Consider the following 24589-nt stretch of genomic DNA (forward strand, 5'->3'; position numbering starts at 1 on the left):
CATAACTATGAACTGTTACAACAGATGGTATTAGAATACCAAAACCCTAATCTGAACGTTCAGACGTTTAATCATCTTTTGCCCTAGTTATTTCTATGTAACTGCTAGAGCAGACTGACTGCAGACCGATTAGTGTCACATTCACGTTTTCCGAGGAGTGGTTGCTTCCGTAACAAGAACTAAAGACCAAATTTTGAGTTACTCTACAGTGTTGCAAAACTTTTTGTTCCAACCAAAACAACACAATCTAGCTCAATATCTTTAAGGCTGGTTTTTACTAGCTACGGAGTCAGAGAACAGTGATCGGAAGCTTTGACCGTTAGGATTTCTTGAAAATCAAACAACATAGTCGTAAGCATTTCATCCAATTCCGCTTGTGACTCTGTGGTTTATGATAGAGTGTAAAAACAGTATTGTTCCAGTCGCAAGTGGAAGCGGAAGAAGCAACAAATGACAATGCTTTCCTTTGTTCTCCTGAGCACTGATAAGAATATTCTTCCGCATCTACTTTCGACCCCGACATTCCAGTATTGACAAGATCGCAAGCAACGAAATCCTAAATAGAATCTGAAAAATGGGAAACGTTCTGGTTCATGTGACTCCAATTCACTCCAGCTTACAACTCCGTTGTTTCGACTAAGTCCAAAACGCTCTTATGACTCGTTCTGTGTCATTATGGAAATAAGCCTTCATCATATTACTTTTTGCCTAAATGAATCTGTGATGGTTTCTTGCCACAAGCTGTCCAAATACTGGGAATAATGGGGAGTGTCTGTCCTCCCTCGTTATGCTTAGGAAATTCATGACACAATCATATCCCATGCCTCCACTTTTTGAAAATGAGCGTTCTGGTTCTGAATTAGAAGTTAAAATGCTTTCCTAACAAGAGTCCTTCCCTAGCAATTTTGTTCTCGTAATGTTTTTGATCGAGAAATGAAGTTCCTTACGCAATCCTTAACGACTGACCACTGTCTATTAGCCAGTAATCCGTTGCTCTGTTCTATGCATTTTATACATTCAGTTTTTCCTGGCAAAATTTTCTTTTTGATGAAGTCCCCAAGATGCTTGAAAACCTCCTCCTTTTCTTCTTTTGTCCAGAGATTGTGCGGCTTCCTTTGCTTGCGTGCACCGGCAACACCTTGTTATAAGACCGAAACATCAAAGAGAAATTACCGCTGACGTCATAGCAAAGTGTTTTCACAGGGGGACAATAAAGTCATTTAGTGCACCTCAAACCAAATGTTACAGACAATATATCAAGCTGTAATCAATTCTGTTTTCCGTACTGAATACATAACACGAAAACTAACAGTTTTTCCACTAGGTTTCTGTCTTCGCAAAACAGACGACTGCTTAGCCACCTTGCAAGGTGAGGGGCCTCAGCATTACACTCACACAACAAAATGCAAATAAGTACGGCAATGCTTGCCAACGTACCAACATTCTCTTTTCCTGTAGCTTTTTTTGTCTTTTCAGTCATAGCTGTTGAAAGAACAAAATGTCATCATAAAAGAAACCTACATCTGATGCTGCAACTTTGTAGGCAGTGAATAGCGATAATTCAAAGTTGCGTATTGGCGCTGATGTCTCTTTCTGGCGTTGAACACAAATTTGCGAGGCCAGAGAGATCGATCAGGGCTTGATCATTAGTGGAAACGACAGTGTATCACATACCATTCTGTTTTGGCGCTGGTGTTCCTTGTAATTTCCTAGAGCTGACTGATTGTTGCTGTGGAAATACCAGAATACAATAAATGAGGGAAGCTAGAGCAGTTCAATTGGAACATATACTTCGTTTGTTTTGGTTAGGGGGGGGGGGGGGGGGAGCTTTGTGAGCCCTTTTTTAAGCAAACAACCTAAAATATTCAGGTGCTGAAAACGCCACAATCTGGTGAATACCCTCTGTTTGACACAATGTGACCCCTCCCCCCCCCTCTTTAAAATCCTGGCTACGTTCCTGATTTACTTTTGACTTTTCAGCAGCAAGGGGAAGTACTGTGTACTATAAAGTAGAAAGACATTTACGGGTAACAATAACTGAGAAACACCACTCACCTGTCTACTGACCTGCTGATGTGGAGTATGTTTCGCAGCATCAGTAACAATGCATTCTTCTGATCCAGAATCCCTGGAAACCTGGTGATCGTCTACAAATAAAACACCAACATTCTTCTACCAATAAGAATTAAGCCGTTTGAAGTGAAAACTGCATATTATTTGTCAAAAAAAAACTTTTGGTCGTTTGTGATGAAAGTAGCAAGTTTATACCGAGTATAAAGAGAGCACACATGAATACCCTGATCAACACTTCCATACAAAAACTTTATAAAATAAATGCACAGTGTAACAACACGTAAAAAGAAAATGTTATCAAATATACCATTGTCTCTTGGCACAGACGTTTCATGTGCAATCCTTGACTTGCCCGATCTCTGCTGTTAAAAAGAAAACAATACCAGTGCGTTAGCCATGAGGCCAATATGGACCACAATGTTCAGAGTAGTGTTTCAGAGCAACTTAAAGAACTGTTGAAAGTGGTTCTAACAGCATGTCAAAGGGGAAGCCAAAGCAATCAAGCATCCATACCTGAGTGCAATTTATGCAAAACAACTTCACAAGCCATCAAGATATAATTATAAAAATAAAGAATATGCACTCACCCTTCCTTTTTGTTTTCTTCTTGAACTGTGTGGCTCCATACCAGCATTACTGTCTTCATCTGATTCAGAATCCCTGTCTTTTTAAAGTGTAAGGAATAGAACAGCAAAGTAAGTCGATTCTCCAAGTGACAAAGGTTCAAGAATAGATTGAGCTCAAAAGACAACACTAGCAAGCCTCCAAAGAGATAACCCATCTCCTCGTGTGAGGGAGTACTTGTCCTTTTAATAGAGGTTCCACTGTAGATACCTCAAAGAGAAACAGCTGAGAGTTGGCTCAAGATGAAATCATGCCAACGTCACTTTTCTCCCCACAAAAATACAAGCTTCATCAGAAGCCCTTGTTAATAGGGATTGCCTCCTTGTTGCCTGCTGGGGAAACTGCTTTAAACCTACCTGCAACTGGGTCAATGTCTTTGTCCAGATCAATATCATCTAGGGATTTCCCAGCCCAGTGCTGGGTTTTTCCCTCATCCACTGTTGTAAGAATCTTTCCAACTTTTGCAAGCTCAATGGTTGATTCATGTAATCGGTAGTATTCTCTGTGGACAGTGATGTCATGACCTAAATGACGAGCAAGCCAGTCCAGTTCATTTTCTTGAAGGTCTAAGATTTGTGATACAGTCGCAACATATTTTCGAAGCCTTGTACTTGTCACAGCTTCAGGTTTTTTGAGCTTTAATTCATCACTTGTAACGACCTTTCTCATGCACTCCCATGGTCTCAAATGACCCAAAGAACCATTTCCAATTGTTGCAAATAGGTAGGGGTTTTCTGGATTGATGCCAACCTCACTTCGCGTTTCCACTAACACATCCATTGCTTGTTTAACCTCCTCTGTTAAAAGAAGTGGCACCTTCCGGCCCCTCTTCCCTTAATTTCAACCATATCGAGCCTAGAAAGAAACAGTTACACGAAGACATTACTACTGGACTTTTGCAAGTGGCTACTAAAGCAACTTAGAAGCCACGTTCACGACTTAATAGTCATTAAAGCAAACAATTACATGAAAAGTAAAAACACATCAACCCAATCCTCCAGTCACCTCCCCTTCCCCAGCTCTTTCCCTAAAGGTTTCCTTGGCCCACATACACATGCAACATTTATCATGCAAAAGAAAAAAAAAAGACTTCATACCTTTTAAGTAAGTGCTGTTCAATGCCATTGAGAGATGCTACAACATCTTGATTTGTGTTTTTCCTCCAGTCAGGACGATTGATGTAAGTCTCCAGATAAAGTTTAGCTGTTTTTCCTCCTCTCCGTTTGTTGAAAAGTATCAATCTGTTGAGCACAAATTCACTCAGGTCTCGCCAGCTTTGTAGAAGTGGTTTGTTTGTGCCTTGCAGTTGCTTAGTGAGTGCAATGATCTTTGATGTGATGAACTCCTTTAACTTCTGAAGGTCACTGGTGACAGGAAGAAGATCAGGCTGATTATGTTTCCCATCATTAAGAGTTGTTACAGAGTGATGGCTAACACGGTAATTCCACTCTGCTTCCATTAGTTTCTCAGAGTGTTCAACATCTTCCAGTACATCTTTGTCTTTCTCCCGGAGTGCTTTCCCACGAACAACAGCAACACATTTCTTCAATGAGTGACCAATGTGCAAAGCCAAGGAGGGTGTTCCAACTTCCTTTTCACCTCTCTTTACATCAAACTTAGAAATCTGCATGACACACTTCACAATAGCATCAAACTTACTGGGACGAAGAAACTGTGACAACTGGGCATTTTCATTGTTTACTACCTCCCTCAATGAAATAAGGAGGCGTGCAAGGTGTCGCATCTTTTGTGAAATGTCGTGAGATCTTTTTGTGCCAACCTTTTCTACCATCATGGTTCCAAGAGCAGAAATAACTGAATCATTCCGAGCTTCAAGAGTTATATCACCTGATCTCATGGAGGCCACAACATCTTGGAACAGTGAGCTCTTACCAGGGCATATTGACGGCAAGATGAGCAATTTACTCTTAGTCTGAAGTTTCTGGTACTTTTTGTCATCAGCTGTATCATCATCACCACTTCTGAAGTTGCAGACTTTAACGTGCCTCCAAAGGTCTTTTCTCTTCAAAAAGCCCAGACAGTCAGGGCAAGGCAGAAAGTCATCCTGAGAACATTCCTCTTCCACTCCTGGTCTTCGCATAACGATGAGCTGTCCACTTTTCGACTCCAACACACGCAAGTTGTGATGGAAATTGCCTTGGAGACGTAACTTTTCAAGAGCTTTCTTTCGTTCTTTTGAGCTGCGTGGATGTGCAAATGCGTTAACTACCTCTGATTCATCTTTGTGATTATGTTCATAATGGCGGGAAATTTTTGCATATAGCTTCTCAATGAAAAAGCATGCCTGTCGTTTGTCATAGACTCTAGCATTGCCCTCCTTCTTTACACAGGTCATTACCACTGCAAAGTAACCAAATGACCTATCCAATGTTAGAATACCTTCAAGCCAACTTTGGACATTAATTATTAGCATAAGAGCCAATCAATCTGAACAGAAAATTAATAATAAATGAACCTTCATTCACAGTGCAATAATGATAACAGTTTGTTATATAGATACTGATGAAATACAAGGATTTTTCCTTTTACTAAAAAAACACATCTTCGCGCGCAGTGAAGATACTATCTTCATCTTTCACGTGTGAGGATATTGGTGTCCCCATGGTTACTAACATGATTAGCCAATTACAAGAGAGCTTCCCAGTCAGGGGCGCAGGCAGTTCTTTTGAAATCTTATTCACAAAATGGCTTTAAGGTGCAAAGACGGTACATAGTTTCATAACATCTTTGTGATAGACATTATGCGATAGCTGATCACTTAAATTGCACTATTTTGCTGTTTTACGTGGAAATTTCATCAGTATCTATAAAATAAACAGAACATTACATGGCTGCTTGGGGGTGTGAATTTTACCTTCTCGTGATGAAAGTAACTCTCACTTATTTGCTTTGCTCACTCGTGAGAGATTCTTTCAGCACTCAAAGAAAATACAGATTTATGAAAATCTTAAGGCCAATTTACACGGTACGATTTTTGCTTATGACTGTTGCATGCAACTTCTGTAGCGCACACTACTCGCATCATGCCAAATATCAGATACGACACTTGTCATTCAATATTAACTATACCCACAATATATATATATATATATATATATATATATATATATATATATATATATATATTTAGAAAACAGGCCTAAGAAAATAAGCGCACTCATTGGTTAGAAATTGTGCTTGTATAACTCGATATATATATATATATATCAAAGTTGATGACATCAAAAATAAATACATACTCATAATAACATCACTGTGAAGTGTTTGTGTTGTATTTTTTCATCTTGATATTGACTAGCCTTACCTTTACTATCTCTGCTTGTTTTAGTGGTCAACTTTCCTCTTTGAAATTTGCCCTTACTACTGGAGTCACAGGCTACCTTTCCAATTCCACAAATTTCAACATCAGCATGTCTCTCCCCATCGCTGTCACTCTCAGATTCAGAAAACACAGCCTTACTGCAAGGCTTCTTCTTTCTAGTTACACTGAATTCCTCAGACTCTTCACTGGCAGTACTGTCATGGCATCGTTTCCAAGCATAACCTGCAATGAAAAGATTTTACTTCAGTTAATAAGCCTGAAATATCTTGAGGCCTCTTGACGCCTCACTGCAATAGTTATTGCATAACATTGGCTTGGCGGGAATACATGTGTATTGACTTCTGTTGGTCAAACTGAATATTCTCTTTCGAGGCGTGTCAAACCCTAAAAAGTATTCCAGAGAATTACTAAAATATGAGACTGCTTGGCAATGGCAAGTTGTTGTAAACTAATACAGGTATATATCAAAGTTGGTGACATCTAAAGTTATGACTTTTTGTATGATATCAGCACACGACTCATGCAGACATACTAAGTTACACTCAAAGATAGCCCACAAGAACAAGCCTGCCGAAAAACATAAAAATCCTATTTGCCACCACATTAAAAAATATATTCTTATAATAACACTGCTGTACGTGAAGTGTTTGTGTTGCATTTTCTCATCTTGATATTGACTAGCCTTACCTTTACTATTTCTGCTTGTTTTAGTGGCCAACTGTCCTCTTTGAAATTTGCCCTTACTACTGGAGTCACAAGCTACCTTTCCAATTCCACAAATTTCAACATCAGCATGTCTCTCCCCATCGCTGTCACTCTCAGATTCAGAAAACACAGCCTTACTGCAAGGCTTCTTCTTTCTAGTTACACTGAATTCCTCAGACTCTTCACTGGCAGTACTGTCATGGCATCGTTTCCAAGCATAACCTGCAATGAAAAGATTTTACTTCAGTTAATAAGCCTGAAATATCTTGAGGCCTCTTGACGCCTCACTGCAATAGTTATTGCATAACATTGGCTTGGCGGGAATACATGTGTATTTACTTCTGTTAGTCAAACTGAATATTCTCTTTTGAGGCGTGTCAAACCCTAAAAAGTATTCCAGAGAATTACTAAAATATGAAACTGCTTGGCAATGGCAAGTTGTTGTAAACTAATACAGGTATATATCAAAGTTGGTGACATCTAAAGTTATGTATGATATCAGCACATGACTCATGCAGACATACTAAGTTATACTCAAAGATAGCCCACAAGAACAAGCCTGCCGAAAAACATTTTCTCATCTTGATATTGACTAGCCTTACCTTTACTATTTCTGCTTGTTTTAGTGGCCAACTGTCCTCTTTGAAATTTGCCCTTACTACTGGAGTCACAAGCTACCTTTCCAATTCCACAATTTTCAACATCAGCATGTCTCTCCCCATCGCTGTCACTCTCAGATTCAGAAAACAAAGCCTTACTGCAAGGCTTCTTCTTTCTAGTTACACTGAATTCCTCAGACTCTTCACTGGCAGTACTGTCATGGCATCGTTTCCAAGCATAACCTGCAATGAAACGATTTTACTTTAGTTAATAAGCCTGAAATCTCTTGACGCCTCACTGCAATACTGTAGTTATTGCATAACATTGGCTTGGCCGGGAATACATGTGTAGGTCCTGTGCATGACCATGTCACATGACCTTGTCAATCACAAAAAATGATCGAGGTACAAAATAGCTGCTGGATAGCAAAGCACACAATTCTTTTAAATTTTTCAAACTTTCAAACTGCTTCAAAATCTTGCTCTTAAACATCAGTGGCCCAAAAATTAACCATCTTTCTAATTTCTTCACGCTCTTTCCATTGGTCAAGTTTCATCGTCAGCGTAAGCGCATAACATTATTGTAATTGGCCAGTTAAGCCCTGTTGGCTGAGGTCAATGTTTGGAAGGGTGACCGCCTATAATGCCACGTGTCGTTTCTTGTTGTACTTTTTTCTATTAATTTTTTATTCCTGTACTTTGAGGAGTGAATGTGGCGCTGGAACTGCCGAACAGTCAGCTAACTGATCAACCACAGTTCTTGCTCCAGAATAATGCACAATGACAACATGCTCATTTTTTGGATAAAACCTTTTTAAACGTAGACATTTCATTCTCACATGTGACATAGGCTGACTATAAATATTGAAAAGAGATTGATTCATTCCATTTGGTTTCGTGTATCAACTGTGAATAATTACATTCTAGTTGAGCGTGCTTCCAACTACCAAAGAGAACCAAAGTCAGTGATAAATTAAGAGAATAAATTCAGAGGCTTTGATAACTTTAATTTATGCATCCCGTGTTAATGCCTCTGATAGTCATCTTGTTTATACATAAATTCATCATGCTTCTAGTCCCTACAGGCTGTAAGTCTTGGAGCTAAGCTGTGACACTTTACATACTGAATCATTAAGATTTTGTTTTTAAAGGATTAGTTGCTTTTACCTGGTGTATCCAGCTCTGTATCATTTTCTTCTGAGCTACATGTCTCTGGTACAAATTCAGTGTTACTTGGTACTGGGACTTTCTGAAAAACAAAAACCAAGCCACATTTATGTTTTACATGTACCTCCAGGGGGGTAACCCGAAAACACTGACCCCCAGTCCACGGACCCCCACTACGGACCGGTCCACGGACTACCCGTACGGACCCCTCTACGGACCACTCCCAAAATTGAATAAAAAAAATACAACAACAAAGATTTCACTTGCTGCTTCTCCAAAAGATCACTTTTGTCGGCAAAATTTCAAGCAGTATGCGGGGAAAATGTAACAGACCTGTAGGCTCAGTCTCGGGTGCAAGTTATATCATTATATCAATAGAAAGTTGCCATTTTTGTTGCTAAGAAAGTTCTTACCTTCTTAGTGCAGGTCCGTGGACCGGGGGCCAGTGTTTTCGGTTTCCCCGTTCTTACCTTCTGCTTGTGGCTTAATCAGGCCGCAAAAGTTGTGTTGTTGAGTCGTCGTGCCTTATTCCGCTAAGCTAATTGTGAAGCCTGGGACGAGTTCACTAACCCGCGGGAGAATGGGATGAACAAAATGGTGAAGGAAATGCACTCAAAGCAGCACAAATTTCGAGGCTTCCCGGAGATTTCCCGGTCTTTCATTTATACTTATAGCCACAGCAAACGAAATGGAAATGTGCAATGATTTAACTTGCCCCCGACACTGAACGGAGCCCAGGTTTGTTACATTTTCCCAGCATGACGCTTGAAATTTCGCCAACATGAGTGCTTTTAAGTGAAATCTTGTTTTTTGTTTTTTTTTCTATTTTTGGGAGTGGTCCGTAGAGGGGTCCGTACGGGTAGTCCGTGGACCGGTCCGTAGGTAGTCAGCGGACCCGGTCCGTAGTGGGGGTCCGCGGACCGGGGGTCAGTGTTTTCGGGTTACCCTCTCTAGGGCTAGATATCAAGAATTTTTCTCCACTTATTTTACCACAAAGCATTGTCTTATACAACTCTAAAGAAACTTTAATTTTCTGGTTCCCAAACACTCTCAAACTGTCAGTAGTGTTCCATGCACAGAATCTTTCTGTTAGGGTAGTTTTTCCTCATTGGTGAGAATTATGACTACATGTACCACCACCATCTCCACGAGTGATAAAGAAAAAAATTGTTTTCATTTCAAGGAGCAGCAAGCAACCAAACAGAAAAAAAGCAACAAACACCTCCAATTCGTATTCTCAAAAACTAATTCCCAGGATGTCATCAACTACCTCTTACTAAGTTGAGTTCTAATCTCTGGGCTGTGCTGTACATTATGACCACAAATTTTCCCCTTCAATTTATGGCCTAAGTGTGCAGACCATACATCAAAGCTTAAGAGAGAGAGTAATAAGAGTACATTAATCAATCTGATAATCCCACCTCAGTTCTTTGACCACATAGTGATACAAGGGGTATTGCAAGCCCTATAAGAGGCAAAAAAGTAAATAACATGTCAACAATAATTTCTAACTTTACACCTGTGTAACCCAATACATATCCAAAATCTGTGTGACACTGGAAGAAAGTGTCATGATAACAAGCCCCAGCCCTTAATTATTATAATTTCTCTAATTCGAAATACTTGTATTTTCATTAGTCAACCCCAAAGAGGAGGTTTAACTATTAGCCCATGCAATCTCACAATCTCAAGACCTGACCAGCCCACCTACTGCACACAAATAATAACCAAGGAACCATGCCAATGCCATGTCTCCCAGATTTTGGATAATAGCAGCAATGCTTCACTATCTTTCATTATGCGAGCAAGTTACCATGTCCCCATCATGCTATCCAAATTCCCATAACATCAGCTATAAATAATTATCTATCTTTCATGATGCAACAGACCGACCATGTCCCCATAATGCAAGCAAGTGACCATGTCCCCATAATGTTACACACATTTTGTGTCACAAAACCAATGTACAGCTATCTTTCATGGTGACAGAAAAAAGTTGAGGAGGAGTCTATTGGTCCCCATAATGTTACCCAAAAACGTGAAAATATTGAAAGGCCACAGCCACAATAAAACACGGTAAGAATTAACAAATGATCTCTGGCTGAAACAATTAAAAAATGACATTTCATTGAACTTTAAATAGAATTTTTGTCAAACACCAAGGACTTAATTCATATTTCCAAAGTAAAACTTGAGCTAAAGCAACTGTCAACTCATGTAAACATTACTTTTCTTGTACAGGCACAATAACCAAAAATTCTCTCCTTACCTTTACATGTTGTAGAATTTTTCCAATTCTTGTTTATATTGCATCTAAGATCACCTGTAATAGATTTAAGTCTAATTATTGTTAAAACAAATGCAAAGATTACGGGAAAGCGGGTTGTAACTTCTAATTAAAGATTAGGCAGTAAAAGAAAGTTTGCATAAGAAGTCTTAACTCTTCACTATTAAAATATCTTCAATTAGAAATACTTGCAGACTTGCATTCAGTCAAGCACAGAGATTGTAATTTAAAAAACTGTTTGTAAAGCATAAGCAACTGACAATTTTCCTACCATGTTACCCCGAGTTTTTGAAAAAGCACCAAAGTGCTTCCGTCCTTTATGGTTATAACAAAATTGATGCAGTTGACAAGGTTTACATCTAAGTATTAGCCCATGCAACGTTGCAGCATCAAACATGCTCTGTCACTGGTCACATGTCTGCTATCTCAGCAATTTTATCAGGGTTGATAAACTGTACCTTGGGAACTGTCTTCCTTTCCACACACAACTTCTTCACAATCTTGAGATGTGACCACCCCATCTACAACACAAAAATAATAGTCAAGGAACCATGCCCCTGTCATGTCTCCCAGATTTTGGATAACAGCAGCAATGTTTCAATATCTTTCCTCACACAAGCAAGTGACCATGTCCCCACAATGCTACCCAAATTCATGTAACAGCAGCCATACAGTGGAAATATCTTCCTTTCATAACATAAAAGACTAACCATGTCCCCATAATGCAAGCAAGTGACCATGTCCCCATAATGTTACACAGATTTTGTGTCACAAAAGCAATGTACAGCTATCTTTCATGGTGACAGAAAACAGTTGAGGAGTCTATTGGTCCCCACAATGTTACCCCAAAAACGCGAAAGTATCGAAGGGCCATGCACGGCCACGATAAAACATGGTAAAAATCAAGAAATGATCTGGGATAAAGCAACTGTCAACTTGTGTAAGCTTACTTTCCCTCTGCATGCACAATCCCCTCAAATTCTCTCCTTACCTTTACGTGTTGTAGAATTATTCCAACTCTCGTTTATCTTCCCACCCCGCTCACCTGTAATAAATTTAAATATAGTTATTGTAAAAGCAAACGAACAATTAGGGGGCGCAGAGTTGAAACTATTAAAGATGTGATACTGAAAGAAAGTTTGCATGATAAGCAGTCCTGACTCTTCACTATAAAAATCTCTTCAATTAGAAATACTCGCAGACTTGCATTCAGTCAAGCACAAAGACTGTCATTCAACAAACTGTTCATGTGGCATAAGGAAGTGACAATTTTCCTGCAATGTTACCCTGTTTTTTTTTTAAAGCAGCAATGTGCTTCTATCTTTTATGCACGGTTATAAAATGCAGTTGAAGACGTTTAAGTATTACCCCACGCAATGCTACACAATGAGAAATGCTCTGCCACAAGTCACACGTCTACTATCTCAGCATTATCATCAGGACTTGAACTGTACCTTTGCAACTGTCTTCCTTTGCAGACACAACTTCTTCACAATCTTGAGACATCACTGCCCCATCTACAGCACACAAATAACAGTCAAGGAACCATGCCCTAGTCATGCCTCCCAAATAAATACATAAATAAATTCATGGAACAGCAGCTATAAATAATTATCTTTCTTTCATGATGCAACAGACCGACCATGTCCCCATAATGCAAGCAAGTGACCATGTCCCCATAATGTTACACACATTTTGTGTCACAAAACCAATGTACAGCTATCTTTCATGGTGACAGAAAACAGTTGAGGTGTCTATTGGTCCCCACAATGTTACCCAAAAAAAGTGAAAATATTGAGGGCCACAGCCACGATAAAACGTGGTAAATGGCATAAGGGGACAGGAGCAGTGCAACCATACTGCAGACGATGAAGATTCGCAATACTGTATCTATATTGGGTTAGCCCCAAGATGTGTGTTAAAACTTCTTTATGACTTGACAATCCAGTCATGATTGAGAGTACTTGACAGCGGGTGTCCCAGGTAGTTGCGTTCTTCTAGGCATCCGCCAAAGCATCAAGATAAATATTATCGGAAGTCTTATTTGTACCCATAATCTTATCTACCATTGGAGAAATCTTCAATTCCTTCCACAACTGACCATAGTTGTCAGGATATACTACGGACAACACAGACTTGACAATTTCAGACGACTGCTCAACATATCATTGTTGGGTTCGTTGGTTGGCTTGATCCCAGTCCTTCCAGCGCCTTCCAAGGCGCACCAGATAACATTCTTCTAAGAAAGCGTTTACTTTGGCCTTTGCAACTGAAACTTCTCGTCTTCACCACTGGAGGATGTTGTGCTTGTTGTCTCTGAAGATGGCAGGTAGCTTTCGTCTCCTATTTGCAGTTTTTGCAGTTTTTGCAGTTCTGTTGTCAGGCCCTCTGAACTTGTACTTTGCTGTAATGTCAAAGTAGCAGTAGAGTTAGGGAAGTGAACGGCTAGATTTGTACGACATTTAGGGGACTCTTGCATTGTAGACTGCATGCAAAGCACTTTTTCTCTGGGTTTCATTTCAATACGGAAAGGCAGAAAAGATGAAGTAAAAGCAAGTACAAGCCCTACTTCTGCAGGGATCGATGCACAAGGGAAAATTTAACCCGCACCGGTGCCTCAGTTGGTGGGGCACCGGGCTGTCACGCGGGCGGTCGTGAGTTCAACTCCGGCTGGACCAACACTCAGGGTCTTTAAAAAACTGAGGAGAAAGTGCTGCCTTTGTAATTACATCTGCAAATGGTTAGACTCTCTAGTCTTCTCAGAAAGGACGATAAACCGTAGGCCCCGTCTCACAACCCTTCAATGTTCATAATCCTGTGGGACGTAAAAGAACCCACACACTTATCGCAAACAGTAGGGCATGTAGTTCCCGATGTTGTGGTTTGTCTTCTGTGCTATATCATGGTCGGGAGGGTAAAAGGGCGCACTTAATTTGGAGCCTCACTCTGTTGTGCGACTCCCACCACAGCCTGTTTCTCTGCTGTGGTGAAAGTGATTGAATAAAATTAAGTAAATAAATAAATAAAAATCCTCAGCCCTAAAGGTTCAATAGGCCACTTTGGAAAATGCCATAACAATCTTTGTCTGTCCCCGCAAATTTTGCATAAGCATTGTTTTCAGTTTCTCTTGGGACTTAACAATGGTCCCAAGAGAAAGCAAAAACAATGCTCATGCGAAATTGGGGGGGACAAAAAAGAGTATTATGGTATTTTCCGAAGTGGGCTATATGGATTGAAAAGGCACATTCAGTCTATGTTATGAGCGCCACGAATGTGCTTGTACCAGTAGAGGTAGTAGTGTAGTAATGTAGTAATGCAGTAAATTTATAAAAAAATAAAAAAAGGATTAAACATTTTTGTTATATTCTGGGTAAATTTGTATAAATCATTTCCGTTCCTGATAAATTAACCGCAATTTGTTTATGCAGTTACTCTAGGGTGCGTAGTTTTACCAGCTCTCATGTGCATGCGGAGAGGCTCGGGGGTGATGCATGGATGGAGAAAGTTGGCACAGAACACCGCTGTTCAAACATACTTTCCTAACAGAAAACCGTTGGCACCTTAAAACATGATTTTTCGATGTACCACCAATTTGCGCCCTAGAGTGCTGCGCTCAGATGGAGAAGAAAATGACTCGATTTGAGTATCAGAATTAGTAGCCTCACCACTAGATTCATTGACTTCTCATCGTATTTGTTACATAATCAGCTTAGAAGTGTTTAGGTGATCCAATTTATTCTGTCACCTCTCAGGTGTTGTCATAGCATGGACTAGATTGTTGTTGATTAGTCTACATTTTCCTGAAAACCGTAATATATGCAGAGACATTTTTTTTAGAATTTTCTGTGTATTTGCTTAAGTTTAAAAACTTGCGAGTTTAGCTCGATGTGTGTAATGTTTAGTGTGTGCTCAAGGAATAAAGTCGTGTTGCCAACTGGAGTAGTTAACATGGTGTCAGGATTTTAGCAAACCCAGCCAAGACTAAGGTCGACAGCGATCACAGCTAGTTTCTCGTAAGTATCATTTCTCTCAACCTACCATGGCTGAATTGGAGCAGCGCCGAAAGGAAACTTCACGCCGGGTCCCGAATGCTACCAAAAGTGCTTGGATTGGGTTGAGGAATGTGAACTCCTCTTGAATGGCCCGTTAGCTTCGAAGAGTAAAGCTGTGAAAGCAAATTATGTTCTCATTTGGGCAGGGAAAACTGCAGTGGAACAGAAGGGAGATCCAAGCATGCTGTTAAAAAAGTTCGTGGAGTGGACAAAGCCGAAATCCAACGCACTTGCAGCAGCAGCAAATTTCCGCTGCTTGGAGCAAGGTGATCTTAGCTTTGCAGAATACATTGACAAAGCTACTATTCTGTGCGGCCAGTGTGAATATCCTCCGGAAGCCTGCAATTGACTACTTCAGGATGCAATAGTTATTGGGCTACGTTCGAAAGAGGCCTATTATAAGTGCATTGAAAAAGGGTCAGCATTGACGCTGGAAGAGGCGATAAATCGCTCAGAATCAGGATGCTACAGCGCACCAGGTTGGTTATATGCGACCAGAATTCGAAGGCGATCCACTACAGATGAAAGTTCATAAACTCCAAGGAAACAGGCAGTTAGGAACCAAGTGGAACCGCAGACAGCAGCCACAGATACCAGGTTCCAATGATCAGCCCTATAGGATAGGTTCCAATGATCAGAAACAAGTAAAGTCTAAAAGAGAAAGCTGTTTCAACTGTGGAGCGAAACCGCCACATCCCAAAAGTGAGTGTCCCGCAAAGAAGGCAAAGTGCTTCAAGTGCGGGAAGGAAGGGCATTACGGTTCCGTGTGTAGATTAAAGAGGAAAGATGTACGTGTCAATGAGTTACAAGTCCAGTCTGCAACAGCTCCCGAGTGCGCGGACTACGTACCGGATGAATACGAGCCAGTTTACTTTAATGCGCCTATTCATCACGTCAAGACAGTAACAGTGGAAAGTCTCAATCATCCAAAGTCAGAACCTCATATCATGAGATCCAGAAACCTGCTGTCCAAGCTAAGGCAGAAAGGTCTATCAAGACGCACAACTAGGGATTACTTACTGCAGGAATATGCTGATATGTTTCAAGGCATAGGAACTTTGCCAGATGGACCTTGTCGCATCCAGTTAAAAGAAGGCTATAAACCAGTTCAACACCCACCACGCCATGTTGCGGTTAGGCTGAAGCCACCCTACCGAGCAGAATTGGGGAGATTGACAGAGCTTGAAGTCATTAAAGAGGTAAGGGAGCACACTGAGTGGATTAACTCCATTGTCCCAGTTAAGAAACCTGATTTTCCCTTGCGGCTATGTCTTGATCCTAAAGATCTCAACCAAGGTATAAAGAGGAATCAGTGGTACAGCAGAACAGTTGATGACATCCTACAGGAACTAGCAGATTCGAAGTATTTCAGCTTGCTTGACACGAAGTCGGGGTATTGGCACGTCCCTCTTGACAGAGAGAGCAGATTCCTGACAACCTTCAATACACCCTGGGGCAAGTACTGATGGTTACGCCTACCCCTTGCGCTAAAGGTAGCAGGAGATGTTTTTCAGGAAAGAATAGATAGATAGAGTGCTGAGGAATGTCTCCAATAGCACTGGAATCGCTGACGATATTTGCCATGGCAATAAAAACTGCCCATGACGCTGCAGTCATCACTCTGCTAGAGACAGCGAGAGCTAACAATCTCACCTTCAATGCAAACAAATTTGTGTTCAAGTCTCAAGATTGTGCATTCTTTGGAGGGCATCTTACCCCATCCGGGTACAAGATCGACCCTAAAAAAGTGCAAGCTATCTCAGAGATGAAACCACCAGAGAACCTTCAAGATCGGCATAGCTTCTTGGGACTGGTGAACTACCTGAACCAGTTCAGTCCTGCACTGGCAGATTTAACAGCACAGCTTAGGGTGCTCTGTAAGAACGACGCTCTCTTTACCTCCACAACCAACACCTAACGAAGGAGAAGACAAGGAAGATTTCATCCCAGTTCTCATGCTCACAGAGGAAATCCCCGCCGATTCTATGAGGATTGAAGATTTCAGACGCGCAACTGCAAAAGACACTACTTCCGGTTTACTGATGCAAGTGGTAGTAAATGGATGGCCTGAATTGAAGAAAGATTGCCACCAACTTCTTGTAGACTACTGGACGTACAGAGAAGAGATCAGCACAGAGAATGGTCTATTGTTCAAAGGACGTAGGCTCATAGTTCCTGAGAAGTTGCGTAACGGAGTACTACAAACCATCCACGAAGGTCATTTTAGTTTTGAGAAGGTGCAGCTGAGAGCCCGAGAAGCAGTATTCTGGCCAGGAATAACCTCAGATTTACTACAGACAGCACAGAGCTGTGAAGTGTGCCAGACGTTCTCCAGGAGCCAACAACGCGAAACACTGTTGCCCCATGAAGTTCCTCAAGGACCTTGGGAGAAGTTAGGAATTGATTTCTTCAAGTTTTGGTCTACTACCTATCTCCTGATAGCAGACTACTACAGGAGGTTTCCTGTGATCAGAAAAGTATGCAGCACCAACGCTAACGCTTCTACAGAGATTCTGAAGTACCTCAAACCGTTATGACAGACAATGGCCCCCCATTCTCGTCAAAGGAGTTTGCAGCCTTTGCAAATCAGTACCGATTTGGTGGCATCACGTCTAGCCCTCGTTCCCCGCAGAGTAATGGTTTTATTGAACGTATGGTGCAGACGGTCAAGCAGTCCATGAGAAAATGTGCAGCCGCAGGACATCATCCAAACTTAGCTATGTTGGTCTACAGAGCCGCACCTCTTACTACCAGTATACCGTCACCCGCACCCGCAGAACTATTAAATGGACGAAAGTTCAGACCATTACTTCCAATCAGATCCCCTATCCAGAATCCCCATTGCCAGCTTGTCCGAGAACAGATGGTGAAAGACAAGGACAAAATGTGCGAGCACTACAACAAGTCTGCAAGGGATCTACCTTCACTGTCACAGAATCAGGGAGTCTACGTACAACTGCACCCCCAGTGTAACCAGTGGACTCCAGCAACTATTACCAAAACGCCAGTTGCGTCTCAACCGAGATCGTACAGTGTCGAAACTACTAATGGAGCCTAGTTAGTGAGAAATCGTTGCTTCATTCGCCCAGCTCCAGAGACTGCTCCGATACCTGCCGTTAGTGTAAAGCGTGATGACAGCAGTAGCAGGGAACGACCGAGACGTGTGATTACAAGACCTAAAAGACTTATAGAGACAATTTAGTTTCTGCATTTCAGTTAAGGCCTTAAGCCATTTTCATTTAGAGGGGAGATGTTACATAATCAGCTTAGAAGTGTTTAGATAAGCCAATTTATTCTGTCACCTTTCAGGTGTTGTCATAGCATGGACTAGAGTGTTGTTGATTAGTCTGCATTGTCCTGAAAACCGTAATATATGGAGAGACATTTTTTTCAGAATTTTCTAGATTTGCATAAGTATAAAAACTTGCGAGTTTAGCTCGATGTGTATAATATTTAGTTTGTGCTCAAGGAATAAAGTCATGTTGCCAACCGGAGTAGTTAACACTATTTGACCTTCACATGGTTAATTAATAGTCATACTACTAGATTCATTAACTTCACTTTTTACTTCAACTTGACTGTCACATGATTTATCATTAACAGTATTTTCCATTCCACTTCAATTACCACTATTACTTACTTCATTATTTCATTGCTCAGATGATACACCAGCCAAAAAAAGGGGCTGGCTATCAATGGTCATAGGCTCAGACGTCTGGCCACTTGGATCACCCTCGGAAGCCTGACGGTCACTTACAGAAGATACATTAGACACAGGGGTGGCGTTAGGAGGTACCCCCTCAACAGACTCAGGCACCGTACCCTCCCCAGCACGAGGGTTTGTGCAGTCCCTTTGTAGATGCCTGGACTGGTGGCACCAAAGGCATTTACCTTCGAGTGGACAGTTGCGGGCAACATGACCATAATTACTACAAATGTCACATTCCACAGCCTCACCATAGTATGAGACTTTGATGTGGAAGCCATCCACATCTAGGTTACGAGGGATGGACTTTGCACAGATCATAGTAACAACACGAACACCATCATATATGTCTTGCATATGTAACCAACGGCGGTATGAGATATCTTTCAATTCACCATAACATCTCATAACAAGGGATAGAGAGTCTGCACTGGCTTTAAACCGGTAATTGTGCACAAACGTTTTTTGGAGGCGCGGACCACCCCCCTTTACAGGACAGACAACATTGCCTATACTCACTCGCATTATTAGTTCTTTGCTAGCTGTGTCAGCAAATGAAACTCGTGCTATATTTCCAACTAATTGGAGTACCGAAACCTTCGAGCATAGGAACAGATTGGTGATAGCCGATGCAATGACATTCGGATTGGTCGAGGCCTGGAAATCCAGAAAATCTAATGCAATGGTACGAGTAAAATTATGTACCATAATGCTTACAACCACAATGCCACACTGACAAGAAAATTGAAAAGGTAAACCCAATCGGGCAAAACTAGGCGGTAAAGCCGGATGGGTGGCCTCAATATTGAAAGGTCGCACTGACCAGACAAAACTAGAAAGTTAAGCTGGACTCTGGACCTAAACTTACAAGAACTAGAAAAAGCGAAAATTACAAATATAGTTACCAAAAATTGCTGACTTGAGGGTCGATCAGTACTTGGGTCTTTGAATGGAGCACGCAAATAACCAAGGCCACAGCTACTTACCGCACATAGAAAACTACTTGCATCAGGTAGGCATGAACTTTTTCAGCCTCTCCATGGACCGCAAAAGGCAACTGATTTGCACATAGCTTGTGCTGGTTTCTTGTTGTCCCAAAACTGGGCAGGCCGGTGACTCGCTCCTTCCTAGGGAAGATAAGAGAAGGTGTAAGCTGGTCAGTCAGTTGTTTTACTTTCAATTGATTATTTATTTATTCCCTGAAGGGAAGTGGGCCGCACTCCGAGGTAGTGCTATACTGAGGCGACTTGTGGCCGGGACGAGGCAAGCCTCTTTTCCACGGCCCAATTCAAAAAATCGGTTTAATATATGAGCTACTCAATGAGCCACATATCAGATATTAAGCTGATAAGAACAGAATTTTTTTTTCTTTTGATAAAAGTTTATTTACAAGGGCCCAAAGGCCTGGGTAAAAAGATCAGATTAACAAAATTACAGGAGCAAAAATTACGAAAAAAAAAGCAAGTGAAATACAAATAGCATAAAAAACAAAGTCCATTAATCAAAATCCAAAGTCCTAATACCGGCATACTAACTATCTAAACAATAACTAATCAATAATGGTCTAAACCTACAGATAAACTAGAAACAAAAATTAATCTTATTACTACTGCTTACAGAACAGATCCCATTATTAACAGACCAGAAGCGCTTAACAGTCTCTAGTGAGTCACCCAAAACCCGCAATCTCACATCCTTTACAAAGCTATTAATAATCGATACAGAAGATAAAGTACTATTGCAAAATGTTGCGAGATTGCGGGCCCACGAAACAAAATACAAAATAGTCGCATTAAAATAATGAGAAACAAGTAGACTATTGCAAGCCGGGGAAGTCGTAAAGGGAAACAAAACTGACGAAAAGGAAAGCACAAAAGGGAAACCCAAAACAGAGGACAATACGGGAGAAAAATGATGCCACATGCGAACAACTCTACGACACTCATAGAAACAATGTTTACGAGTCTCGGGTTGAGAGCAGACCGTGCAATTGTCAGAATGGATGTAACCCTATTCCTTAAGGTTATAGCGAACTCAAATACCGCTGTGCAGAAGTAGCCAAAGCAAATCACATTTATGGTTTTCAATAATCTTCAGTCAAGATTTACGCCAAACTGAGGCCCACCGGTTAATGGGATGGCCGACAATGGTGTCACACAAACCAGCACACTGCGGGAGGACAGACAGGAAGACAAAAAGGAGAGAATAAATTTTCTTATAAGACAGGTCATTGGGGAGGGAGCCACCACGGGCAATGATATCCTGAAAACCCGAAAGGCACTTATGATAAAAACGGGACGGTTCAGAGGAAACAGGAACATAATGAGAGGCGAAAGAAAAGCGAACGTCTAATTAAGCTAAACAGTGCAAGGTAATGCCACTTTTTATCACTTCAAACTAGAGAGGCACAAACTAGTACACTTGGAGGGAAAGTCGACAACGTTGAGGCCGCCCAGCGTCAAGGGGGCATAACAACGCTTCAGACTCATTCTCCATCTTACCCGGCCAAATGAAAGGCCAAATAATCTTGTGATATCTATCACACACCCATCTTGGGGGCAGAAGGATTTTCGCAGTATGCCAGAAACGACGCGCACCTAGCAGTTTAACAATCAGTGTGACCAGCAAAAGATAGCTCCCTTTGTTTCCATGGAAACAGTTTGGTCTCGAGTTTATCACGTTTTGGCCACCAATTATCAGACTCTACAGAAACTAAGCTGTTAGAAAAGAAAATACGAAGAATTTTGATTGTAGGGACCCATTTGAGGCCAAAAGGAGAGGCACCGTTAGACCACCAACTACCAAGCCACATTCCTTCAGTCTTGGAAGCGTTTAACTTTGCCCCAGATGCCCTCTCATACTTACTGGCAACACGCAAAACTTGACAAAGCGAAGTTCCAGTTTTTGCAAAAATTGTCAAATTGTCGACATACTGCGAGATTTTAAACTGGAGACCAGCAGCCCCGGAAAGTCTGAAACCGACAATGCACCTGAGTAGAGAGGACCTCTGAGACAAGAACAGACAAGAGGAGGGAGAGAGGACAACCCTGCCTCACCCCTCTCTCAAGAACAATAGGAACAGACCATTATGAATCACACGAGAGAATACATTGTGGTAAAAGAGACTGACCCATTTACGCAAAGAAGGACTGAAGCCAAAGCAGGACAAAACATGCATGAGCAAAGAATGATCAACACGATTGAAAGCCATCTCTTGGTCAAGAGTGATAAAAATGCCAGATCCATTGGTTTTGCAAATCATATCAAGAGTCTTGGGAATGAGTTGGAGATTCGAAAAGATCGACCAACTACCTGGCAAGTTTGATTGCAATGAAAAATTGAGTGCATTACTGGCTTCAAATGCTCAGTAATTGCTTTAGAGGCGATCTTATAATCCGTATTCAAGATTGAAATTGGTCTCCAATTCTCAGGCAATCACTTATCATCCCTCTTATAAACTAGGCACAAAAGACCCTCATGCTAGCTATCCGTCAGAGAACCGGAGCGATAATCCTCATTCAGGACCAGAGTGAGGACATTGCCCAGGTCCTCCCAAAGAGGTAAAATTCCGTTGGGAGACCGTCAGAATCTGGCGATTTGCCAGTCTGAAGACCATTCAGGGCAGTCAGAAGCTCGTCTGTTGTAAATTTACCCTCACAACTCAAGTGCTCGGAAGCAGAGAGAGAAAAACCTCGATCACGAAGAAGTTCAGATTAGACGTGAAGATCAAGGACAGCCTTTGTGAAAAAAATTCTTGTAAAAATCGACAAGAATTGATTCAGTATCATCCTGTGCTGTCTTCTCCACGCCAGCAGCGTCAAGAAGGCAAACTAAAGAATTCTTCTCAAGACAAAAAAAAAAATACCTGGTCGGTTTCTCACCCTCCTTGAACCACTTGGCAGGTGATCGGATCATAGCACCCTAAGCCTCACGGGAGAGAAGGGAAGCAAGGGCACTTTCCAGATCTCTAATTTCGGACACAACAGAGGAAACACCTTTTTCAAAACACCTCTTAGCAGAAATTAAGTGTGTGGTAAGTCAATTCCGCTCACGATTAACCAACTTAAAACAAAAGTTAACCCAGAAATCGAGAATACCGGACTTCAGATGATCCCACCACGTGCCAAAAGATTCGAAGCAAGCAAAGCGCTGTTTTTGCTCTCTTATGAAGTACGATTTTTTAAAAGAGGCATCAGATAAGAGACTACTGTGGAATTACCAAATACCGTTTCAAGGGCAAGATAGGTTATCAAGAGACAGATTCAAAGAGATAAAATCATGATTGGAAAAAACACAAGGCAAAACATCGGAAACTAAAACGCGAGGGACAAGTGTACAAGAAATCAAAAAACCATCAATCCGGGAGGCCTGCTTATGGCCAGAATTCGCCCCTATTAAAGTCGCCAGCAATGATGTGGATAAGTGAAAGGAAAAAGTTATGTAGATCCTGAAAAAGCGTCTTGCACTCAGAAACAGTATTTGGAACATAGATGTTGACTATATTAATTATATGCAACCCTGATAGCACCAATGCCCAATTTTTTTTATTTTTATTTTATTTTTTTTGCACTAATGATCCTTCCATCAGAATCAAAAACGAAACGAGAGACACAGCCTTGAAAAGCGGGGGAGACAAGTAGCCCCACACCAGACGACCTGCCTCTCCCAAAAGACCAAAAGCATTCACTGGGCCAGTTACGCAAAAAGTAACTTGCATCAAGAAAAGGTCCAAATTAAGACAAGACAGTTCATGTAAAAACTGGTCGCATTTAGTAGGCGTAACTAGCCGACGGATATTTAAGGAAAGTAGTCTAAGCATTGATACTAACAGCGTTTGCTAGGCTTATGCCATGCGCATTCGTCATCACTAAGTGATTTCCGATCCTCACACCCAGGGTTCCTAGAGCGCTCACGATCGCCACCGCTCCCGGAACCGTTCCCGGGCAGAGAAATCCACCGTTCCCACAAGAATCATGCTTTCAAACCCTCCGGACGATCATGGGACTGGTTACCTTCTTCCATATGCTCTAACTTGTTCTCCCTACCATTCCCATCCCCTCCATTCTGCTCATCCTCCTCATTCTCCCCATTCCCTTCATTCATCTCCTTCTCTTCATTCTTCTTGTTCTCCACAGGTACAGCACTCACAGTTGAGACAGCAGAACGAGTCACACAGGCCAGCAAGGTGACGACACGTTTTACGCTGATCCAGGTACCAGACCCGGATAAATTCCCCCGCGATGTGGATGCAGGGTGGGATGTCTTTGTTTAGGCGCATCTTGGCTGTACGGATCCCGTTGAACATTCCCTGCGTTATGTGTTCACGACAGAAAGAGAAGACTTTCCCGTAGGCCAACAAGTGGCCAATCAGGACGTTGTCAGGCAACTCAGAAGGCGCTTTGTGTATCTTGCTCTGCAGAACCCGCCTCTCACAGTCTCCCAAAAAACCTGGACATCCAGAAACAATGATTTCCTCCTTCCCCAACGCAATTGACTTAGCACTATGATTGTTGAACGTGACAATCCAAGTCTGGCTGGAGGCACGGAATTGGACAGAGGTAATGAAGTCCACAGCCCGTGTCGCAGGAGAAGTACACAGATAACTATGTGTTGAGCCGCATGGTATTTCTGACAGTAGACCACTGCCCAGTGGGAACAGGATCGAAGTGAGCTCCAGATGACATCATGTCAGCCAATACATTTGGGAGCAGGACATTTGGACCAGGACTTGGAGAAAACAGCTTAGGTGACACAGGAGGAACTTGCTCATCAGGTACGGCATCAGCCCAGGAAGGAGAGCTACCAATAACAGAAGGAGTCTCCGGAACTACATCAATTAATAACTCGGTATCTCCACTCATGTTACTAAGCCTATCAATCATCTTCTTCCTCCCCCCACAAGAGAGAGGGTTCAAGGTACTCCTTCTGAATGGCACCAATGACAATCTTAGCCAAAAGGCCCAGAAGCGATGCCATAACATGCTTAAAGCAGACGGAGTGCTGCCAGTGTTCTGGTCGCGAGATATGGTGGTC

The 24589-nt window shown here is 41.7% G+C and overlaps 1 protein-coding gene and 1 pseudogene across 1 annotated transcript; both read right to left on the reverse strand.

Annotated features, from left to right (window-relative positions):
* Window positions 1-3053: 3053 nt before the first annotated feature.
* LOC138017729 (uncharacterized) lies at window positions 3054-12358 on the reverse strand. Its single transcript, XM_068864733.1, has 11 exons — window positions 12253-12358; window positions 11790-11843; window positions 11257-11319; window positions 10781-10834; window positions 9933-9976; window positions 8512-8593; window positions 7348-7587; window positions 6728-6967; window positions 6023-6262; window positions 3795-5058; window positions 3054-3552 (listed from the first exon to the last, which is right to left on the reverse strand). The coding sequence occupies exons 1-11, from the start codon at window positions 12356-12358 to the stop codon at window positions 3498-3500; spliced, it is 2442 nt and encodes an 813-aa protein (XP_068720834.1). The 3' UTR covers window positions 3054-3497.
* A 7402-nt stretch (window positions 12359-19760) lies between these two features.
* On the reverse strand, window positions 19761-19942 carry LOC138017954 (U2 spliceosomal RNA; annotated as a pseudogene).
* Between the last annotated feature and the right edge of the window lie 4647 nt (window positions 19943-24589).

Source organism: Montipora capricornis, chromosome 9 (genome assembly GCF_036669925.1).
Source record: "Montipora capricornis isolate CH-2021 chromosome 9, ASM3666992v2, whole genome shotgun sequence".
NCBI lineage: Eukaryota > Metazoa > Cnidaria > Anthozoa > Scleractinia > Acroporidae > Montipora > Montipora capricornis.

Coding starts and splice junctions, on each gene's coding strand:
- LOC138017729 (XM_068864733.1), bottom strand. CDS start 12,358: ATGACTAGGGCATGGTTCCTTGACTGTTATTTGTGTGCTGTAGATGGG. Junction 11,844..12,252: donor AAAGGAAGACAGTTGCAAAG/GTACAGTTCAAG, acceptor AATTTATTACAG/GTGAGCGGGGTGGGAAGATA. Junction 6,968..7,347: donor AACAAGCAGAAATAGTAAAG/GTAAGGCTAGTC, acceptor TTTTCATTGCAG/GTTATGCTTGGAAACGATGC.